Source organism: Furipterus horrens, unplaced genomic scaffold, assembly GCF_987537825.1.
Source record: "Furipterus horrens unplaced genomic scaffold, mFurHor1.1.pri manual_scaffold_3, whole genome shotgun sequence".
NCBI lineage: Eukaryota > Metazoa > Chordata > Mammalia > Chiroptera > Furipteridae > Furipterus > Furipterus horrens.
The window spans coordinates 204,726,891-204,747,487 of record NW_028327173.1 but is presented as its reverse complement, the minus strand read 5'-3'; the positions used below and the strand labels follow the sequence as shown (position 1 = coordinate 204,747,487).

The 20,597-nt window shown below is 52.2% G+C and overlaps 1 protein-coding gene across 1 annotated transcript; it reads right to left on the bottom strand.

Annotated features, from left to right (window-relative positions):
- Positions 1–6,406: 6,406 nt before the first annotated feature.
- Positions 6,407–15,968, bottom strand: LOC150017209 (interferon alpha-inducible protein 27-like protein 2). The gene is made up of 6 exons (XM_090268372.1): positions 15,538–15,968; positions 15,106–15,226; positions 14,541–14,672; positions 8,202–8,231; positions 7,167–7,328; positions 6,407–6,626 (listed from the first exon to the last, which is right to left on the bottom strand). Exons 2-6 carry the CDS (start codon positions 15,176–15,178, stop codon positions 6,427–6,429), a joined length of 597 nt encoding a protein of 198 aa, XP_090124498.1. The 5' UTR covers positions 15,179–15,226; positions 15,538–15,968; the 3' UTR covers positions 6,407–6,426.
- Positions 15,969–20,597: the final 4,629 nt, after the last annotated feature.

The following is a 20,597-nucleotide window of genomic DNA, read 5'->3' as shown; positions in this document are numbered from 1 at the left end:
TGAGCTCCAGGGCTTGAATTTGGATACTGCTCTTGAGGCGTGGCTCCGGATATTAGGAGCAGTTCCACCCCTCAGTAATGCAAGTCCCAAATATGGTAGGTTTCATTTTACAGGAAACTGAAACTACGTTTGTTTTACAAGAAACTGAAACTGCAGCCATATTGTTTTCCTTTTCCCAGTCAATGGAAAAATCTAGTTATTAGAGATGGAATCTGACCACTGTATCCACCCCTGTCGGTTAATGGAAGACACTGTCATTTAATTTGGGGATGGAGTGTCCTATCTGCATGATAAAGATCATTAATAAATCTGATCAAAGTTATATAATAAGAGGATAAATATTAATTTCTAATGGAGACAGAAAGGTGGTTTTCAGAATAGCATTAATCCTTGTCATGACTGATTGTTTAGTTATTCCAAAAATCTATACTGAGGGACCACCACACGAGACATGGATCTAGGCACTGAGTGAGAGCAAGTGTAACAGAACCCTTGGGCTGTTTAGTTAGGGGCCCGATTGCCCGCCGCCAGAATCATAACTCTGAATACCAGAGTTTGGTGAAAAGAAAAAGAATTGTTTATTTACACATAGTCCTGCCTCCCCCTCCCAGACCTGGCCAGTCTTAGGAAAGTCAGAAATACCGTTTCTTCCTAGGCACAGTTCAGCTTTACCAGTAGCTGCCAATCACTTAGTTCTGACTGGTGAGGTCCTTTCTGTGCTGTGGTGCCCTCCAGCTCTCAATGCAGGACCGCCTGGATTCTCAGCCTCCTTGTAAACTGCCTTTTTCCTGCAAACCGCATGGATCTCCTCTTCTTCTCAAAACTGCATGGCGAGAGCTTCTTCTTAAAGCCGCCTGGAGACCCCTGCTCCAAGCCACATGGAGGGAGCCCACAAGAGCCAGAGAGTGAGGGCATGAGGGCCAGAGAGAGCCAGAGCCAGCCCAAAATGTCCGCAGCTGCTTCTCTCTTCCTCCCTGCCTCCTCTCTCCCCCTCGTCCTCTCACGCAGTGGGTGTTGCAAACAGTCCTGACCATTTACCGAACCCTACGCAGGCTCTGCCTGCTCCTTCCGTACCAGCCCACAGTCCAAGATCCCTCCCATCTTCCTGAGTCTTGGAAGTAAAGCGGCTCTTTGCAACAATGTTTCCAGCCACTAGCTCCAGGCATGCAAGGGCATCCTGAAAGCTGCTTCCTGCTCCCTATCTCCCAGCCTCAAACTCGGGGGTTTGTTTTTGGACTCCCCTGTTTCTGTAACACAAAGACCAAACTAGCCCAAATATGTGTCCTTATGGAGTTTACACACTGTAAGAGGACATAAAGTAAGATAAGTTACTGAATATAGTGTGTGATTTGAAGACTTACTAAAGCAAAAGGAGTTGAAGGAGGGGAGTCGCTCCAGGTGGTAGGAACAGAGGTGGCAAGGGGCCCAGGTGGGAGAGGAAGAGGGAGGGGGGCAAGAAGGAATGTCAGAGGTAAACAGGAAGCCGGCCTGCAAGGACTTGCTTTTGTGCTCCAAGCGAGATGGGAAGCGAGTGCGGGGCCTGGTGCAGAGAAATGACAAGATCAGGTTCACTACGGCTGTTACATTGAGGATAGACTGAAAAAAAAATGGCTGTAATTTAAGTTTAAATAGTCATCATGAGTAGTGTGATACACCTGTTGGGTTCATGAGTTTCCGCCACACTTGGTTGGAGGTCTGCCCTGCTCTGGAATCCACACACCTCCCACCAGCTACTTTCAACACCAGAGGATTTGCTAATTCACACAATGAATGTGTGTGTGTGTGTGTGTGTGTGTGTGTGTGTGCGCGCGCACGCGCGCGGTTCCACCAGTTTCAACATCCTAACAGCGTTCCAGTTGGGGGAGCCCATCCTGATTCTGCGAGGCCAGTCACAATGGGAGCTGAGGCTCAAATCACTTCTGGATGGAAGGGCACTGGGTCAGCATGTGGGTATGGTTTTTTACCCAGCAATTCTACAAAATTTGGCTTCTAAAGCTTCTACCACCATCTCCTCTCAGCTCACTCTCAGATGATCACTTATTCTTTCAAGAACTTAGATGCAATCAGAAAAGCATTCTCTTCACAATGACAGCTCCACCAGCCCCCAGCGTCTGGATCCATAGACTCTGCCTTCCGTCCATTGCTGTGGGTCAACTATCCCAGCTCCTATGATTTCATGCCCTCTTCCTCCTCAAAGACTTTGACCTTGCCACTATCCACAGAACTAGAACTGAGCTTGACTGTGTTCCTGGAGGGTTAAAAGCAGCTCCGCTCAGAGGGAAGCACAGCCCAAGACATGCAGCAGCAACTGAGATTGATTTTGTTTTTCCAAGAAACCAAAACCACATTTTTCTTCCCTTTTCCCATCAAGGGGAAACTCTAGTTATTATAGAGACTATAGAGATCGACTTTGTAATCACTTGCTGACCCCCAAGCTCTCACCAAGTGCCTTTTAATTTCTCTACTGCCGTCCCAGCAAATTGTTGAAAGAGACGTGTACACCTGCTCTTCCTCTCTCTTACCTTACAGGTGCTTTTAAAATACGCATTATTCATAGTAGGAAATATTTTCAGGCATTCTGTCACAAGCGTATGTTTGCAATATAGTCTTTCCTCTAAGTCAGCTGGGCAACTTCTCCCTCCGCTAGCTGCCTGCTGAGCTGTCCAGCACCAAGAAATTGACAGGAGTCACACAGGGTGGCTATGCTAGCCTCTCAGCTTTTATTGAATTCAGGGTCACGCAAAGTAGAACATCAACCAATTAATATCCTACTCACACTCTAACAATCTAAGAAAAATATAACACAGACCGAGAGCAATCAATGGGGAGTGATGAACCTGAGTCCCAGAGTCTCAGTCGGCAGGTCTGGGAGACTGCACAGTGGGCAAGGGAGTCGTCAGCGTCTTGCAAGGAAGGGTCTCCGGAGCCAGGTCGGCAACAGGGCAGACAAAGTCCTCAGTCCAGCAGGGCAGAGCCTCCAGCAGCCGATGCCAAGGGAGATCAGCGTGGTGTGGAGCAGCGCTCTGGTGGGTGGAGCTTGGCTATCTCAGCAGTGGTCTGGAGCCCACCTCAGTTATATCTTGAAAAGGGTGTACTCCACCCTTCTGGGTCTCTAAATAGCTGTCTTGACACCTCTGATGGCAAGTATGGGCTTTCCCCAGCAGCCTATCTCTGGGTGGCTCTGCTCTGCAGACATGGCTGTCCTGGTCACATGTGCAGATCCCTTAGCTGTGTCTCCTTGTCAGGTGCATCTTGTGTGACTTAGGCAGTTTCCCTCTTGAACCGAAGTGTCACGGCTGACTAACAGTCGTTTTGGTTGACACAAGTGACTCCACTTTGTTTTATATTCTTGATGCTGTCTTGAAGGGACCAATGCCTTTTTATTGGTCCTGCTCTCCACACATCCAACAAGCTATGGATAATAATACAACAAACGCTTATTTGACTGCCACTCCACTCAAGATCTCAAATGATACAGATGCAGTGAACACAACCTGAGAATCCCTTCCAACCTCCTCGCTCTGCCTCCTGCCCCGCAGGTAACCACTCTCCAGAATTTACAGCTAATTATTCCCATGTATGGTTTTATACCTTTACTATATGTAAATGCTAAATGCACACCTTCCCTGAATGTTCATTGGTGTTTCAGCTGAGGTTCAAAGGCAGGGAGCAGTACAGTCAGGTGCCAAGAACCTCCACTTCCTAACCTTGCTGAGAGGATATGCTAAGAAACTGTACAACTAGTTTTTTTGTAAAAGTAAAGGAATTATGCCCTGGCCGGTGTGGCTCAATGGATTGAGTGCTGGCCTACGAACCAAAGGGTCACTGGTTCAATTCCCGCTCAGGGCATATGCCTGGGCTGCAGGCCAGACCCCTGGTTGGGGGCGTGCAAGAGGCAACCAACTGATCAATGTCTCTCTTGCACATCACTGTTTCTCTCCCTCTTTCCTCCCCCCCTTCCCCTCTCTCTAAAAAGAAAGAAAGAAAGGAGAGGAATTAATTAGAGCTGAGATTTCAAAGGAAGAAAAGAGAGAAGAAGAAAGAAGAGAGAACGAGAGAGGATTGGTGGGCTGTTCTTTCCCACGCCCCTCAGGAGAGAGGAGGGAAAGGGGTCTACCCACCAGGACACCTGGACCTCAGCGGTACCCCCTTGGAAAACCTGACATGAATCCCTTGGAATTTGAGGGCCCACAAAGTCTACAGGCGGAAGACTGTGCCTTTCAGGCCTGCCTGGGTCAGGAGAGCACGGGGACCCTTCTGGGAGTCAGCTGCCCCTTTAGAGCTTGTGGCGCACAAGTGGCACCAGGCCTGCAGGGCTGCACGCACCTGGCCATGGTCACTACCCAGAGACAGATGCAGACTGCCTGGCTAGGGGACTGCTTTGGTTCCCAACGGGGTCCTTGGAGGCCCAGTCTCCCCTCAGAGGACAGCCCTTACTCTGTCTCTGGAGGACAGTCCCTGTCTTTGTCCACTCCTCAGGGACTGGGAGTCTCTGCCTTGACCTTGGGCTTGTCCAAGCCTTGGGCTCTGACCCCAGCCTCCAAAGGTGAGCCCAGAATGGCTAAAACCAATACTCACATCACATCCTTTGGGCCAAAGTAATGGCTTTAGGGGTGAAATGAACAGGAACCTTTAACAGAGGCATTTGGGAAAGATGCTTTCTTGCTCTTCAGCAGAAGGTTCATGGAAAAATGCTCTTTGGGGGGAGACATGAATAAAGAAGCAGGTAGCCTCCAGCGCCTGCCAGCAGCCAACTTACAACCATGAAACTCAGCAGCCATAGGATGAAGCTGACAACTCAGAAGCAGAGGAGGGACAGAAAGAAACATGTCCTTCACATCAATGTTGAGCTGCTGAATCAAACCTCAACTGAAGCCTACTTCTTTTGTCTTTTCAGTTCAGGAAGCCAATAAAGTCCCCTGAACTCAAGCCAGTTATAGTCAAGTTTCTATTACTTATAACTATATAATCTTAAATAAAATGGCACCTCCTCCAGGAAGCCTTCCCTAATAGCTATAGTTAGAATTAATCTCTACTTTCTCTGTCCTCCACACCATGAAGCTTGATCCTCTCAATATATCACACACATTGGGTTGTGTTATCAATGAGCTATTGGTGACTTAAAAATATTTAATTCATGATTCCATGGGTCAGCAATTGAGGCAGGCGGCCCTTCTGGCCTCAGCTTTGGGTTGACTTTTAGGATCTTAGCTGGGCTCATTCATGTGTCTGGGGTCTTGTCTGAAATACACAGCCTGACTCCAGTCAAGGAAGAATGGGTGTGAAGGCCAGTAGGTTGAGATCTGAGACTCGAACCTAAGATGGAAAAGGCCTCCCAGAAGCTGACTGTGGGTTATCAGCAAGGCAGGCAGGTGGCAGATGCCAGGTCAGTGTGCACGGGACACCTGACACACCAGCCGGGGCTGGGCACACAGTGGGCCTTGGGAAATAAATGATCCGCACTGGCCCATCTCTTGCGAGTCCCACCAGGGAAGCAAGTCCTGTCTGTCTTTGCAGGCACTGGTCAATCCCTTCTGGGGGCTGATGACCCCAGGTTCTAGACCAACAGAGACAGAGCTCCCTGGAAAAATGCAGTTTCTCCACTTACCTGGAGAGCCTCAGGAGCCACCAGGCCAGGCAGACACAATGTCCCTGAACTTTAGAGCAGCGATTTTCAACCAGTGTGCTGCAAGAACTTTTATTTTTAGTTGCATTTATTGGGGTGACATTGGTTAATAAAATTATATAGAGTTCAGGTGTACAATTCTATCATACATAGTCTGTATATTGTATTGTGTGTTCACCACCCCAAGTCAAGTCTCCTTCAAGAGTTCTTAAAATATGCAGTGCCTATTTTGTCAGGGGCACTGACCTCTTTTCCCTTAGACTGTCAAATAAAAAAATGACAACAGCCAACACAACAGTAGGCATCTGGTGTGAATGAATCAAAATTACATCAGCAAAGAATATATTTTTTGTTGTCCCGTAGGATTTTAGTGATGAGTTTAAGTGTGCTGTGAGATGAAAATGGTTGAAAATCGCTGTGCTAGAGTCACAATGCAGCCTGACCCTGAGTCTCCCATGGGGCGTGGAGGGGTCGAGAATGCCTGAGGGTAAAGGGCTTAGGAGCTGAAGGTCAAGGGCTCAGACAGTGACCCCAGAGCCAAGGTGCCCTATTACGCTGGCCTGGGCTCAGATCTCCCAAGACACTTGGTCCAAGTCTCCATCTGAAGAGCTGTGAACTGAGGCTTAAGGGGGAGACATGGCAATCTCAGGGGTACAAGTGAGTGGCAGGACTGGGAACAGACGTGGCTTCCAGCCATGGAGGATGTCGGTGCGCGTTCCTACAGAGTCCCCACTGGCTTGCCCTGCCCTGTCCACAGGAACGCAGTGTAGACACAGGGGAAAGGTCACTGAATCTCGTCTTTATTTCTCATCCTTCTTTGAACAATTTTGGGAGGCAGGGGGCTTGTCGTTTGGGGATTTGCCATCCTGAGAGTCACCACCACTGGGTTCATCTGGAGGAGAGGAAGTGTCTTTCTCTTTTGAATACCCCATCCAGGCCCCAAGAGATGACCCAATCAAGCCCAGAAGGACGTTGGATGACATAGAGAGTCCAGCTGCCCCTGGGAAAAAAGAGAGGTTGACAGCACATGGGGACAGACAGCCCCAGCAGCTCCTGGCAAGGGTGTAGGGTCAGAGATCCCAGGACACCTCCGGAGGTCAGGGGTACCAACATCCCACACCTGCTCCCGCCTCTAGTTCCTAAAACTCCAGAATGCCTGCTTTGGGGAGGGGCCGCCCAGAGAGGAGACATGAACTCTGGTGGTGACTCCACCAGTGACAGAGAGGGCAGACCCTCTGAGAAAGGGCAGGCATGTCACCTTCCACAGGACTAGGCTGGGGCCTGGAGAGGGGAGGGGACCTGCCCAGGTTTTGTAGGGTTGACTAGGAATGCAGGCCTGCTGGGCTGTACCCTGGACCCAAAGCCCAACCCCCAACCCAAAGAGGGGACAGCGAGGGAGGGACAAAGGAACCTGGACACTGAGGACCTCAGAACTGGAGGTGGGGGGCAGGCCCTCCCCTCAGGCTTAGCCTCTGGGCGGAATCCCGTCCTGGCCCCCTGGCCCGATCCTCCACCTCCTCCTGCTGCTCAGGTCACTTACCCACAGACTGCAGAGTAGCCACCAGGCTACCGGCCGCAACCCCGCCCCCGTTGGCGATGGCAGCCGCTGACATCATCTTGGCCGCTAGGGAGGAGGCTGCGATTCCCGCCCCGGTGAAGCCCGCAGCGCCCAGCACCACGGGCACCGCGCCCACGGCCACCACTGCGGGGAACAGGAATCTGAGATTGGCCCCATGGGACAGACTGACCCAGGTCTCCCTGACATCTTCCTGGGGGTAAACGGGGGATCTGCTTTGCCCTTGAGAGAGTCACAGGGCAGGGACAGGGACCCCACACAAAGGAAGGCTGTACATGTGCATAGCGAGCGGACAGGCTCCCAGGAGAACTGGACCCCAGGCCTGTTTGGGTCCCCGTTTTGCTGTGACACCCAAGGGCTGTTGCCCACCTGGGCCTCAGCGGCCCTTGTGGGCAATAAATTAAGCTGCAAGGAGCAGTGGGCTCCAGGCTTCTCCCTTTGGCAGGGAGAACAGTGCTCCCCCCGCCCAGGCACAAAGACAACACCAGAGCTGCTCTTTTCAAGGGATGATGGGTGTGGGCAGACGCTGCCCCTCGGGGCCCCGCAGCAGTGGCGGGGCAGGGGAGCTCCTCCCTCCTCCCTTCCAACTCCAGAGCAGTCACAGAACATTCTTCAACGATGAAAACGCTCTGTACCTGCTCTGTCCAATACCACACATAGCCACATGTGGCTGTTGAGTATGGAGAGGTGGCTACTGTGACAGAAATGTTTTTATCTTCTTTGATTCTGGCCACTGTATGGGAGGACGCTGCTCTAGAGCACAGCTGGAAGCCTCTGGGGTCACTGGAGGAGCTACCAGGGCCCGCAGAGCAGTTGCCAGGAACCAGACACAGCTCAGCTTACGAATTCCGACAGCCCTCAGGACCTCATGGCCCTGCTTTCTGGGGACCCAGGATCGCAGGTTTACACTTGGGGCTGGGCTTGGCCAAGGTAGGTTCCTCCCAGAGGCCTAGGGCCAGGGGCAGACGGGGGCTTGAGCTCCTTCCCAGAGAGACTTACCTCCGCCAGTCACAGCCATAGCTGCCATTTCTGGAGACACAAAGAACATGTGTGAGCACACGGCACTGTCCCCACCCCGCACCCCTGCATTTTCCACTGATGCCCGCTGTGGGAAGGGTGCTCTGGAGCTGGATGGGAGGAGAGAACAGCCCCCGCCCGCTTTTCCGAGAAGTCTGATTTATTGAGCACGCAGCAGAGGGCGCAGGAGGCCCAGAGCTCTGTGCTGCTCCAGGTGGGGGTGGCTCCGCCCTGCTCTTTGAAGCCAATGCATTAGGCATCATTTTCACAAAAAAAAAAAAAAAAATAAAAAAGAAGCAAGAAAAGCTGTTTTTATTTGCAGTGGGATTAATCAAACTGTTCCCTCCCTCTTTCGCAAACCCATCCCAGGCCAGAGGATGGAGTGAAAGCCGTCCACAATCCAGGGCTCAGCCTTCCTGTCCCTTTCTGCAGGAAGCATCCCCAACTCCCCCACCCGAAGTCACCCTGCTTCCTGTGACAGGAACCCCTTGTCACACTGGGCAGAGCACAGCTGGCCCACAGTGAACTGCTTATAGTGCCTGGGCCTGGCAGGGACATCTGACAGGGACCCGGACTGCAGCGTTTGGACAGCTGGGACCAGGAGTTCTGGAGATTTCGGGGCCTGCAGCAGTGCCCTCAGCCAGGTCCCCGCAAGGAGCAGCATTGGTCCCAGGCATGGGACAGAAGGTGCAGAATCAGCCTCCGTGGTCTCCAGGGCACACCCAGCCATTTCCTGGAGATTGTAGCTCCTGGCGCATCGTCGCCTGTCTCTCCACTCCTGACCTGCCTTGATGGTTTCCATTACAGCAGGGGTGATATTTCCAACAAACTCACTTCCCAAAATCTTCATCTCTATACCCCACACCGTCGTACCCTGGGCCCACGCTGCCCACTACAGTAACCGCTGGCCACACTTGGCGATTCATATCTTAATCGGCTAAAAGAAAATTTAAAACTCAGTTCCTCCATTGTCCTAGCCACATCTCCAACACTCCAACATCACACGTGGCTAGCAGCCACCGGCCACCGTGTTGGACGGTGCAGAGAACATGCTCGTTACTGCAGGAAGTTCTGCTGGACAGCGCTGCCTTCGACCTTGTTATTAACAAGAACTGCCTCCTCTCTATTGCCAGCACCCAGCAGCGCCCTAGACACTCTCACCTCTTCCCTTTGCAGATTCTGATTCTAGCACAGCCTTGACCAATTCTTCACACTGGCCTTTCCAACATCTGTGTTAGTTTCCTGTGGCTGCAGTAACCAATTACTACAAGCCGGGCGTTCATTCTCTCATATTCTAGTTCTGGAGGGAGACACCTGAGTTTTAAGGTGTCAGCAGGGCTGTGTTCCCTGCGAAGGCTCTGGGGGGGGTTTCCTCTTCTGCCTCTTCTTAGCTTGTAGTGGCTGCCAGCAATCCTTGGCTTATGGCGGCATCACTCCCGCCTCTGCTTCTGTCTTCACATGGCCTTCTCCCTGTGTCCTTCTCTTCTCATAAGGACACATGTCATACCCTAGTCCAATGTGACTTCATCTCAACATACATCTATTAAAAATACTTTAGTGCAGTTTCAGCGCTAACCTCTACTTTTTGAAAAGATTTATTGACGAGAGAGGGAGGGAGGTTGGGAGGGAGAGACATTGATTCATTGTTCCACTCACATCTGCATTCATTTGTTGTTGCTCGCATGTGCTCTGACTGGGATCAAAGCCGCAACCCTAGCCTATCAGGACCACGCTCTGACCACCTGAGCTACCTCCCCAGGGCCTCAGTTTACATCTTTATTACACCTACAGTCACATGCACAAGTACTGTGGGTTAGGATCGCACGTATAATTTTGAGGGGACTTAGTATAACCCACAACACGACCCCTCATTCATCCCCCATCCTCTGTGCCCTCTTCACCCAGGTAGATTCCATACCCACTCACCACAAGTGCCCCTCGCAGACCCTTAATGCCCTCCCCTCCTCTTCATCTCCTGGGCTCAACCCCACCAAGTGTTCCTGCTCTTGTCACTCCCCCGCTCTCTGAGAACACCCAGCATTCACAGCTTCTCCCCGATCTCCGAGCGGGCCGCTGCTCCACCATCCTGCTTCTCCCAGCTCCCTACTTCACCAAGGAAATCCAGGCAACCAGAAGACAACTTCTGCACCCTCCCTTCCATCACCAAGTCTACCGCCCCCTCCTCTGCGCCCCTCACTCCTCTGGACCCCTGCTTCTGTGTGGAGCAGTGCCTGCTCCTGGCTGCCTGTGTGCTGGGCTCACCTGCTCCCTCCAATCAAGGGGGTGCTCCTGGGCGTTCCCCCCTTGCTCCTCCGGCATTTCCCCCTTGCTCCTCCGGCATTCCCCCCTTGCTTCTGCGCTATCAGTCTCCCTCTGTCCTGGACCGCTTCCAAGGACATCCCACCAGGCTCTACCACGCCCCCCAGCTGAAGAACAAAGGCAGCCTCTCCCTCTGCACCACAGCTTCCTGCAATGGCCACCTCACTTTGATCCATTCCTCATGGCAAAGCTCTGTGAAATCCTTTTCTGCATGGAGGGCGAGGCAGAATGCCACAGCGGTTAGGCACCTGGACATGTGAAGACGAAGACAGACTGGAGTGATGCAGCCACACACCAAGGGACATCAAGGATTTCCGGCAGCCACCAGAAGCTAGAACAGGCATGGGGTAGAGTCTCCCCCTGAGCCCTCAGAAGACACCTTGATTTGGGATTTCTAGCCTCCAGAACCGTGGGAGAGCGCGTTTCTGTTGTTTTAAGCCACCACGTGTGTTTATGGCTGCCCTAGGAAACGTTCTCCTCATCAGGCCTTCAGGAGTCACTTTTCCCCACGTCTCTTACTGCCACACCTGCCTCTCCTTCTCGGTCCCCTCTCCTCTCATTGCTCGGATCTCTGACGGTGTCATGTCCAGGGACTCAGTCCTCAGACCCCTGCTCTGCTTCAGCTCCACTGCTGGGTGCCCTCACCAGCCCCATGACTTTCAGGGCCACCTGAATTCTGATACGTCCAGCCCAGACCTACTCAGCAAGTCCACGTGGGTGTCTGAGAAGCACCTCAGACATGCCACGTGGCAAGCTGGACTCATTCCCCTTCCCGCTGTTCCATCTCCATGAAAGGCAGCCCCAGGCTTTCAGGAGGCCAGCGTCAGCACCCACGAGTCGATCTTGCCCAGTTTCCCTCTCTGCACACCAGCCCATCTGCAAATCCTGCTGATTAACCTTGGAAGTATCCAGTCTGACCATTGTTTGCCTCTCCCATCACGGGCCACGCCGCCACCAGGATGAGTGCGGCAGCCTCCTTGCTGTCCCCCACCTCTGCTCTGGCCCCCGAGCTTCCACTCAGCCTGGCGCCGTTCCCTCAGCAGCCAAGGTCGTGGACTCACCCTAGACGCTCCTCCTCCGGTCTCACTCCACATCCAGCCGTTAGCACTCCTGTTGGTTCCACCTTTAACGCAGGTCCAGGATCTGACCACCCCTATTACCTCCACCACTGCCACCCTGGTCAGCATCACCTCCCACCGCCCATGATCAATGACATGGACACTACACAGGGGTACAGGGAAGGGCCGTGCTGTTGAAGCCACCAACCCCCCCACCCCGCCCCGCAGCCCACTAAGCCCACCTCTTTAACCAGGACGAGAGAGCTGGCTCCTGCTTTCCTCCCCAAGCTCACTGCTGTGCTATCCTAAGGCAAGGATAGAAGCCGCTCCCTGGCGCTTGGCTTCCAACCTTTTTCATGTCAAATCCAGGCAGATTTTCAGGACTTTGCCACCTCCAGGAGCCTGCCCTGACCACAGAGTCCCAATCCCTCGGCTGCCTCCACCTATAGACGCCAAGTATGAGTCTATTACGCTCCTTTTCTGCCACAGAATTGCCCACAGGCAATGCTGGTCTGTCTCCCCTGCTAGATTTTGAGCTCTCCAAGGTCAAGGACCAAGCCTCATTCATTGCTACCGCCCTAGTTCCAGGCACAGGCCTGCGAGCAAGGCAGTGCTGAATGGGTATTTCGGAGAACGAAATCTGGATCAAGAGTGCACCTCTGTGCATCAAAGGACACGCTATAGTCTGAATGTTGTGTTCCCAATTCACAGCATGAAACATACTGTGTCCAACGTGTGGTGTTACAAGGTAGGACCTTTGGGAAGAGACTAGCTCGTGAGGACAGAGCCCTCGTGACTGGGATGAGTTCCCTTATAAAAGTGACCCGAGAGAGTCCCTTTGTTCCCTCCACCACGTGAGGTTACAACAAAAAAATGGCTGTCCAGGAAGTGCGCCCTCACCAGACACTGGTCTGCGGGAGCCTTGATCTTGGACTTCCTGCCCTCCAGAACTGTGAGAACTAAATTTCTGTTGTTCATAATCCACTGGTCTATGGCGTTTTGTTCCAGCCGTGCTAACTGATTAAGGCAGGACACACGCAACAGAGTGGAAAAGCAACCTGCAAATCATAGCTCTGATAAAGAGTTAATATTCAGAATGTATAATGAATTCTACAACAACAGAATACCCAAATAATCCAACCTAAAAATGGGCAAAATGTGAATAGACACTTCTCCAAAGAAGATATACAAATGGCCAATATACATAGGAGACGCTCAGCATCCCTAATCACTAGGGAAATACACATCAAAACCAGAGTAAGATATCATTTCATCCAAGCATTGGCTAGGATGTGGAGGAACTGGAACCCTATGCGCCGCTGGTGGGAGCATAAAATGATGCAGCCGCTGTGGGAAACAATATGGCGGTTCCAGAAACTATGAAAAGGGAGTGCTCTATGACCCAGCAATCCCACTTCTGGGTAAACACCCAAAGGAATTGAAAGCAGGGCCTACAGAGGTGCCTGCGCTCCAAGTCCATAGCAGCATTATTCATAATAGCCAAGAGGCGGAAGCAACCCCAGTGTCCCCGGATGGATGAAAGGATAAACAAAATGTGGTGTCTATATGCAGTGGAATATTGTTCAGCCTTAAAGTGGAGGGAAATTCTGACACATGGCTGAGCCTTGAGACATGCTCAGTGAAATAAGCCAATCACAAAAGAAGACAAATATTGTGTGATTCCACTGTGGATCCCACTGTTGCTTTCTATGGAAAGCAACTGCACAGGGTGACTTGATCATAAATTCCTAACTGGGCAGGTTACGCTGGGGAGTCATGCCTCAGGCCTATAACTCCTTCAGTGAAGGGTTTTCAGCCAGCCAGCGTCCTTTAGTCTGGTGTATCAAGGTTAACACGCCTTTGCAATACCAGAATTAATACCCCTGAAAGGAGTCTTAACCCTCAAGAGAACACACAATCTTGTTAACCATCCTGAAATCCAGGCCCCACCTGGCTTTCTACAGTCTTCCTTACATCCCTTCCTTAATTTCAAATGCACGAAGGATGCTGAAAAAACTTATTTTCAGCAACAACTGAGGCCTTGCCTCCTGGCATATGTTGTCAGTTTGACTCATATAAATTCTTATATAAATTCTCTACAGGTTTGGACATGTCTTACATCAACACCACTCATATGAAATCCCTCGAGTAGTCAAATTCATAGACAGAAAATAGAAAGGTGGCTGCCAGGGGCTGGGAGGAGGAAGGAATGGGGAGTTAGTGCTGAATGTGTAGAGTTTCAGTTTGGGGAGATGAAGAGTTCCGAAGATGGGTCACAAACACACCAGTGTAAATATACGGTAATCAACACTATGGACCTGTCTGCTTAAAAGTGGCTAAGTTGGCAAATTTTATGTTAATGTGCATTCTGCCACCAAAAACAAAAACAAAAACAAAAAACAAAAAAACCAACAACAAACCCAGAATGGACCTTTTGCTTCTCTGTCCCTGGACTGGCCCTGCCGTAGAGGTAAGGCTGCTCTACAAGAGTGTGTCCTGGGAGCAAATCATCAACCAGGCCCCGGTGCCTCAAGGGAGGAGCAATGGGGGAAATGAAACTCACCCCGGCCTTGGGTGCGTGGGGCCAGCAGGTCAGGGCACGGGCAGTGGACTTGCACTGGCAAAGAGCCAGGCCCGAGCCTGTGCCCACTGCTGGGCCGGAGCCTGAGCAGCAGGCCTGCACTCAGAGGTAAAACTGATCAAGGCTAAGGGACAGCTTGGGGTCTGTCACTCAGCAAGTCAGCCGCAGAGCCAGAACCTGGAGTGCATCCCTCTGACTCTCGTGCATCACTGACGTCATTGCCCAAATACACGTGCCCCTCTGCCGGCAACGTGGGGATAGTGGAGGCTCCACCGGGACGTGTGCCTTAATGCAGACAATTTAGAAGGCTGAGCTGAGCAGTGGCGGGGGTGGGGGGCTGATAGGCACCCAGGGATCAGTTACTTGCAGCACGGGAGAACTTCCTTCCTCCATGTTTGGCTGGGTCCGTGGGGTCGGAGCCAGGTCCCTCAGGCCCTGATGGGGTTCCCCCAGGAGTAGAACCAGCAGAGGATGGCTGGGAGGCCTCTTCCTCCTCTGGAGAAGAAGCAGAGGGGGGAGCACACAGTGGGTAGGCAGCTGTGGGACCAAAGACCGCTGCCCCAGGCCCCTGAGGAGGGCATGAGGGCCAGAGGCACCACAGAGCACCCTCCGCCACTTCCGGAAGCTCTCAAGAACTCCGATCCGGGGAGGGGACTTCAGCGGCAGCTGCACTGAGAAGTGATGGGAATGCCTGGAGATGAACCCGAGGAGAAGACGGGGTGGGGGGGAAACCTGGCCACCAACTGAGAGCTGGCAGGTCCCTCACTTCACAGAGGGGCAGGCTCAGGCCCAGGAGGGAACAGACTCACTCAGATACTATGCACCTTGCTGGTGCCTTCATGCTGGAACCCAGACCCCCTGTGCTCTGGGCCACGCACCCCAAGCCCCGGGCTGCCTGGCCCTCCACTGCCTCCCTGAGGGCACTCACCATCCGACTGAGACTCCTGCAGGAGGGCATCCAGGGCAAATCCTTCCCCATCCTCTATGGCTTTAGCTGACATCTTGGTGGAACCACCGCCTTTCCCAGACACAGACTGAAAACAGAAGTGCTGTACCTGATTTGTAATGGACTGGGGGAAGAAGTGGGCACCTCTCTGCCCGGAGCCCAGCCGTCTGTTCTATAGCAGCCTGTGGGCCATTTCCTGCACATCCCCCAAATCTGCACAGACTCCAGCTTTTTAAGTGAATGACTTTGCCTGGCTCCTTGATCCCCAGGCTTCTATTCCTCTCTGTCCCCTAACCACTGCCCCCTCCCCAGCCTAAGTCTCAGGGCTTGAGAGTAACCTGGGTTGGAACAAGACCAGTTGCTTCCAAAGTCTCAGGGTCAGTGTGGGCTCAAAGCCCTTCCCAGCACGCTCACCTCCAATCACAGTGACAGCAGCCCTGGATGGCAGCAAAGAGAGATGGTAAGAGCGGAGTCTCCCCTTTGCCACTTCCCAGGCCCCTGCCTCCCTTGGGAAGTAATTGCCTGAGAAGGCAGAGCAGTGTCAGAAGTCCTGGGTGTAGCGAGGCTTCCGAGGACTCCAGCAGGCTAAATAGTCACACCCTGGATGATGTGCAACACCAAGGCTCAAATGAACCTGATGAGTCACTCTCATTCTAAGCTTAGAGCCAGGTAGACCTCACCTTTGCCTTGCTAATGCGAAGATGGGGTGAGTGTGAGCTGGTCTTCCGGATGATCTAATCTGATACTCGGCTCTCTAATCCCCTTAATGGTGGCTACCTGGATTGCATGGCAACAGGGTAAAGCTTGGGTTAAATCAGTCGCAATGTCCGTATAAACCACTCGCAGGGCGGGAGCCAATATAATCAATTTAATCATTCGCTAATTGGGAGTGCTGGTGGGTGGCTCCAGACTCCTTTGGTAGCTGCCTTTGGTGGTGTTTCGAGCACACAGGACATGCTGCTACTGCATTATCCAAGTCACTGTATTTCAAGGGCAATCTGCCATCCCAGATAACGCAGTGGTGGCTCTTTTACACATCCGATCCGCTGTACCTGCTGGTGCTGGAGCTAGGGCATCAGCTTCTTGACTGCCAGGGGGTGTCAGTGCCTTACGAGCCAGGATGTGGAAAACAGGATGACCTCAGGTCCTTACAGGTGGACCCAAATATCTTTCCACGTATCCTGATCCCACAAGGGCTTATTCATGGTCACTTACCCCTTTGCTTCCCATTATCCAAGCCGCCATGTTAAATCCCTTTGGAACAGTTCAACTATCAGTGCAAAAGCTTAACAGCCAGAGCTCACCCCCCAAGGTGTGTAACTGGCCCAGAGGAGATGGGAATCTTTGTCCCTCCATCGAGGCACATGCAGCCCTTCCTCCTCACCCTGCCATTGGGACAGCTCCAGTCTTGTCATCAGACTTCCTCGGGCACCACTAGAACACAGGCTCTACACCACCCAGCCTCTTGGGGACACACTGGCAAGTTCCCCCAAGAAACGAGTTAAGTTCTGTCCCATGGTGGCTGTAAGAGGATAGGGAGGCTCACTTGACCTAAGTTTGGTGATTTCCCCCATAGTCCTTTAGGACAGGGGTCCCCAACCCTGGGCCACAGATCACAGAACCGGGCCACAGAGTAGGAGGTAAGCGGCGGGAGAGCAATGGAAGCGTCACCTGTATTTACAGCCGCTCCCCATCGCTCGCACTACCACCTGGGCTCCGCCTCCTGTCAGATCATTGGCAGCATTAGATTCTCACAGCAGCGCAGCCCCTACTGGGGACTGCGCATGCGCGGGACCTACAGCTCGCGGGAATCCAATGCCTGGTGGTCTGAGGCGGAGCCGAGGCGGTGATGCTCGTGCTGGGGAGCAGCTGCAGACACAGATGACCATTAGCCGGGAGGTTTGACTGCACAGAGACCATAATAAATCAACTCCTTGCAGATTCGTATCAAAACCCTATCAGTGAGTGGCAAATGACAATTAAGCTGCATCTGGTGGCAAGCTTTTCAGTGGCAAGTGAGTTGATGTACTTCAATTGTACAGTTACACCTGGTGGCAGGCTTTAAGTCAGAATCCGACACTTACTTGAGTCCGTGCGTGGCCTGCCTCTTTCCGGCACCACGCACTTGTCTCAGTCACAGTTTTGGTAAGCCCACAAGCTGGCCCCAGCCAAAGTGAGTAAAAACCAAATGTCGCTGGCGAGCTTCTTTGAAAAGGGGGAAAGACCCAATGATGAGAGAGCAGGAGACTCTACAACTGCCACCAGAAAGGAAGCTTCGTTTAAAAGAAAATAGCAAGAGTCCTACTTAAATCACGGGTTCGTTGCAGCAGGTGGTTCCCATTCTGCAAGCTCACTTTGTGTAACATGGGGCGACCAGCTGTCCAACGAAGCCATGAAGCCTTCAAAACTGTTTCACCACTTGGAAACCAAGCGCCCTGAATTCAAAGACAAGCCTTTGGAATTTTTCAAAAGAAAAAATAACGTGGCCACGAAGAACAGAAGCGATTACTGAAGGCCACCACTTCATCAGACGCGTCTGCACTGAGAGCATCATTCTTAGTGGCTAACTGCAGTGGCTAAAGCTAAGAAGCCCTTTACCACTGGTGAGGAGTTGATCCTGCCTGCTGCTAAGGACGTTTGTCGTGAACTTTTAGGAGAGGCTGTAGTTCAAAAGATGGCACGAGTCCCTCTTTTGGCTACCACCATAATTAGACAAATTGAGAAAACAGTAGCGGGTACTGAGGCATGATCGTTCGGAGAGGATTAGTGAGTCACTGTGGCACGCAATCCAGGTCGGCAAGTCTACTGATGCTGACGACAAGGCAACAGTGCTTGTTTTTGTGCAATATATTTTTCAGGAGGAGGTGCATGAGGACATGCTATGTGCCCTTTTGTTGCCCACCAATGCCACAGCTGCAGAGATATTCAAGTCTTTGAATGGTTACATATTGGGAAAACTGAACTGGTCATTTTGTGTCGGTACATGGACTGATGGAGAGGCTGCCGTGACTGGATAGCTTTCTGGTTTCACTGCTCGGGTCAAAGAGGTCGCTTTTGAATGTGAGTCTACGCACTGTGTCATCCACAGTGAAGTGCTGGCTAGCCAAAAACTGTCACCTGAACTTAACGTTTTGCATGATGTGATTAAAATGATCAACCACATTAAAGTACGTGGCCTTAACTCACACCTATTTGCACAGCTCTGTGGGGAGATGGACACAGAGCACACGTGTCTTCTCTTATACACAGAAGTGAGATGTCTTTGTAAAGGTGGGTCATTGGCAAGAGTTTTTGAGTCACAATAGCCGCTCCAGAGATTTCTTTTAGAGAAGTTACTGCTGGCAGCACATTTCGGTGACACAGAATGGGTTGCCAAACTTGCTTACTTGGGTGACATATTCAACTTGCTCAATGAACACAATGTCACTTCAGGGGAGAGCGACAACTGTGTTTAAGTCAGCAAATGAAGGGGCTGCATTCAAAGCCAAACACTGGAATTATGGAGGTGATGAGTGACACTGGGATTTTTGACATGCTTCAAACATTAGCAGAGATTTTGAAAGAGACTGAGCCAGGGCCATCTTTCTCCCAGCTGGCACACGATCACCTGTCTCAGCTTTCAAGAGTTTGAGCATTACTTCCCAACCACAAAAGACCCTCGAACTGCAAAGGAATGGACCCGTGACCCATTTGTGAATAAGCCAGCTGAATCGACTTCATGCTAGAAGAATATCAGCTGCTTGAGATCGCAAACGACGGTGGCCTTAAAAGTATGTTGGGAACAACTTCAAATCTCCATACGTTCCGATTAAAGTTAAGGCGGAATACCCTGAGATTGCCACGGGAGCCCTGAAAAGCCTGCTTCCATTTCCAACATCCTGTCTTTGGGAAGCAGGGTTTTCTGCAGTGACAGCAACCAAAACAAGCTTACGGAGTTAGACTGAACGTAAGTAAGCAACACACTTCGGGTGTCCTTGTCTCCCATCACTCCCAGATGGGACCGTGTAGTTGCAGGAAAACAAGGGCAGGGCTCCCACTGGTCCTGCATTATAGTGAGTTGTATAATTATTTCATTATATATTACAGTGTCACCCTGGCTGGTTTGGCTCAGTGGATTGAGCGTCGGCCTGCGAGCTAAGTGTCGCTGGTTCGATCTTCCAGTCAGGGCACATCAGAGAAGGAAAGCTCTGACTCCAAAAAACCTCCGCTGCCTTGCGGCATACCTCTTCAGGGGAAAGGCTAAGGGAGTAAACCCCGACAGAAAATCCGGAGCCGGAGTCCCTAAGGCGGTTTGACGTTGTAGTCAACACCGGCAACTCCTGCGGCGCACCTGAAGCCAAGCTGTATTGACTCCGTCTTTCCCCTGGATCCTTCAGCTGCGAAGAGAGGGGGGGTCTGCTGCATGAGCAACAGCAGACCCTCCATATCACCCTGCCCAGGCTCTGTAGCTTCAGCTCCACTGGAGAGGACACTCCAGCGTCATCGTAAGATGTCGATTCAACACGGGAGGAGACAGATACCGTGTCACTCCCGAGTCGGACTGCACAGCCATTCTCGGCGGTGCAGATAGACTCTTAAGAAGCTACACCATCGTCTCTCGAGACGGACGGCTGCCGACGACCACGATATTACAGTGTAAGAATAGAAATAAAGTGCACAGTAAATGTAATGTGCCCGAAACCAGCCCCGCCGCCAGAAAAACGGTCTTCCGCAAAAATGGTCCCTGGAGCCAAAAAGGCTGTGAACCACTGCTTTGGGGTTTCCCAAGATCACCAGGCGGTAAACGGGACAGGCCGCCCAGACTGTGAAGCTGATTTCCCTGCATATAACAAAGGAGCCGGTTTGGCTTGGTGGTTCAAGCCTGGGCTTTTAGTCAGGCCGACCTGCCCTCACCATCTGCGAACAACAGGGGAGGCATGAAAAAGCTGCGGAAAATAGCGCCCCACGTACAGGCTGATTAGGGTGCCAATTAATTGCTAAAACATTTGCAAAACTACAGGCAGCCTCACACGTAAGCACATACCCACTGCACTAAAAGTAGAACGCTAACAAACTTGCGTTCCAGTGCAACGACCTCGGCCGGCCCGCAAATCCCGGGAAGAGCACCGCCCGCGCAGGTTAGTCTTAGGTCCCTCTGCGTTCTCTTCTCTCGCACTGAGGAAGTCCGCGGTCCCGCGCGGCAGCCAATCAAGTGGCGGCGTCTAGAATGGGGGCGGGACTTCCTGCCGCAGAGCGCTCGCAGGCGCCAGAGGAAGCTCCGCCCCGGAACTGCGGTCGCCGCTGCAGCTGAGAGAAAACCGTGGCGTCTTCTAAGGTGGTTTGTGCCGTGGCATCGGAGGAAGCCGCGGCGGCGTCTCCACAGGTACCCTGTGCTGGAGCTGGAGAGGAGCTGGGGGCGGACTCCCGGACGCCTGTCGCGGGCCTCTCCAGGCCACTGGATCCTCCGGTACAGAGAGGGCAGCCCCCGGCCCAGC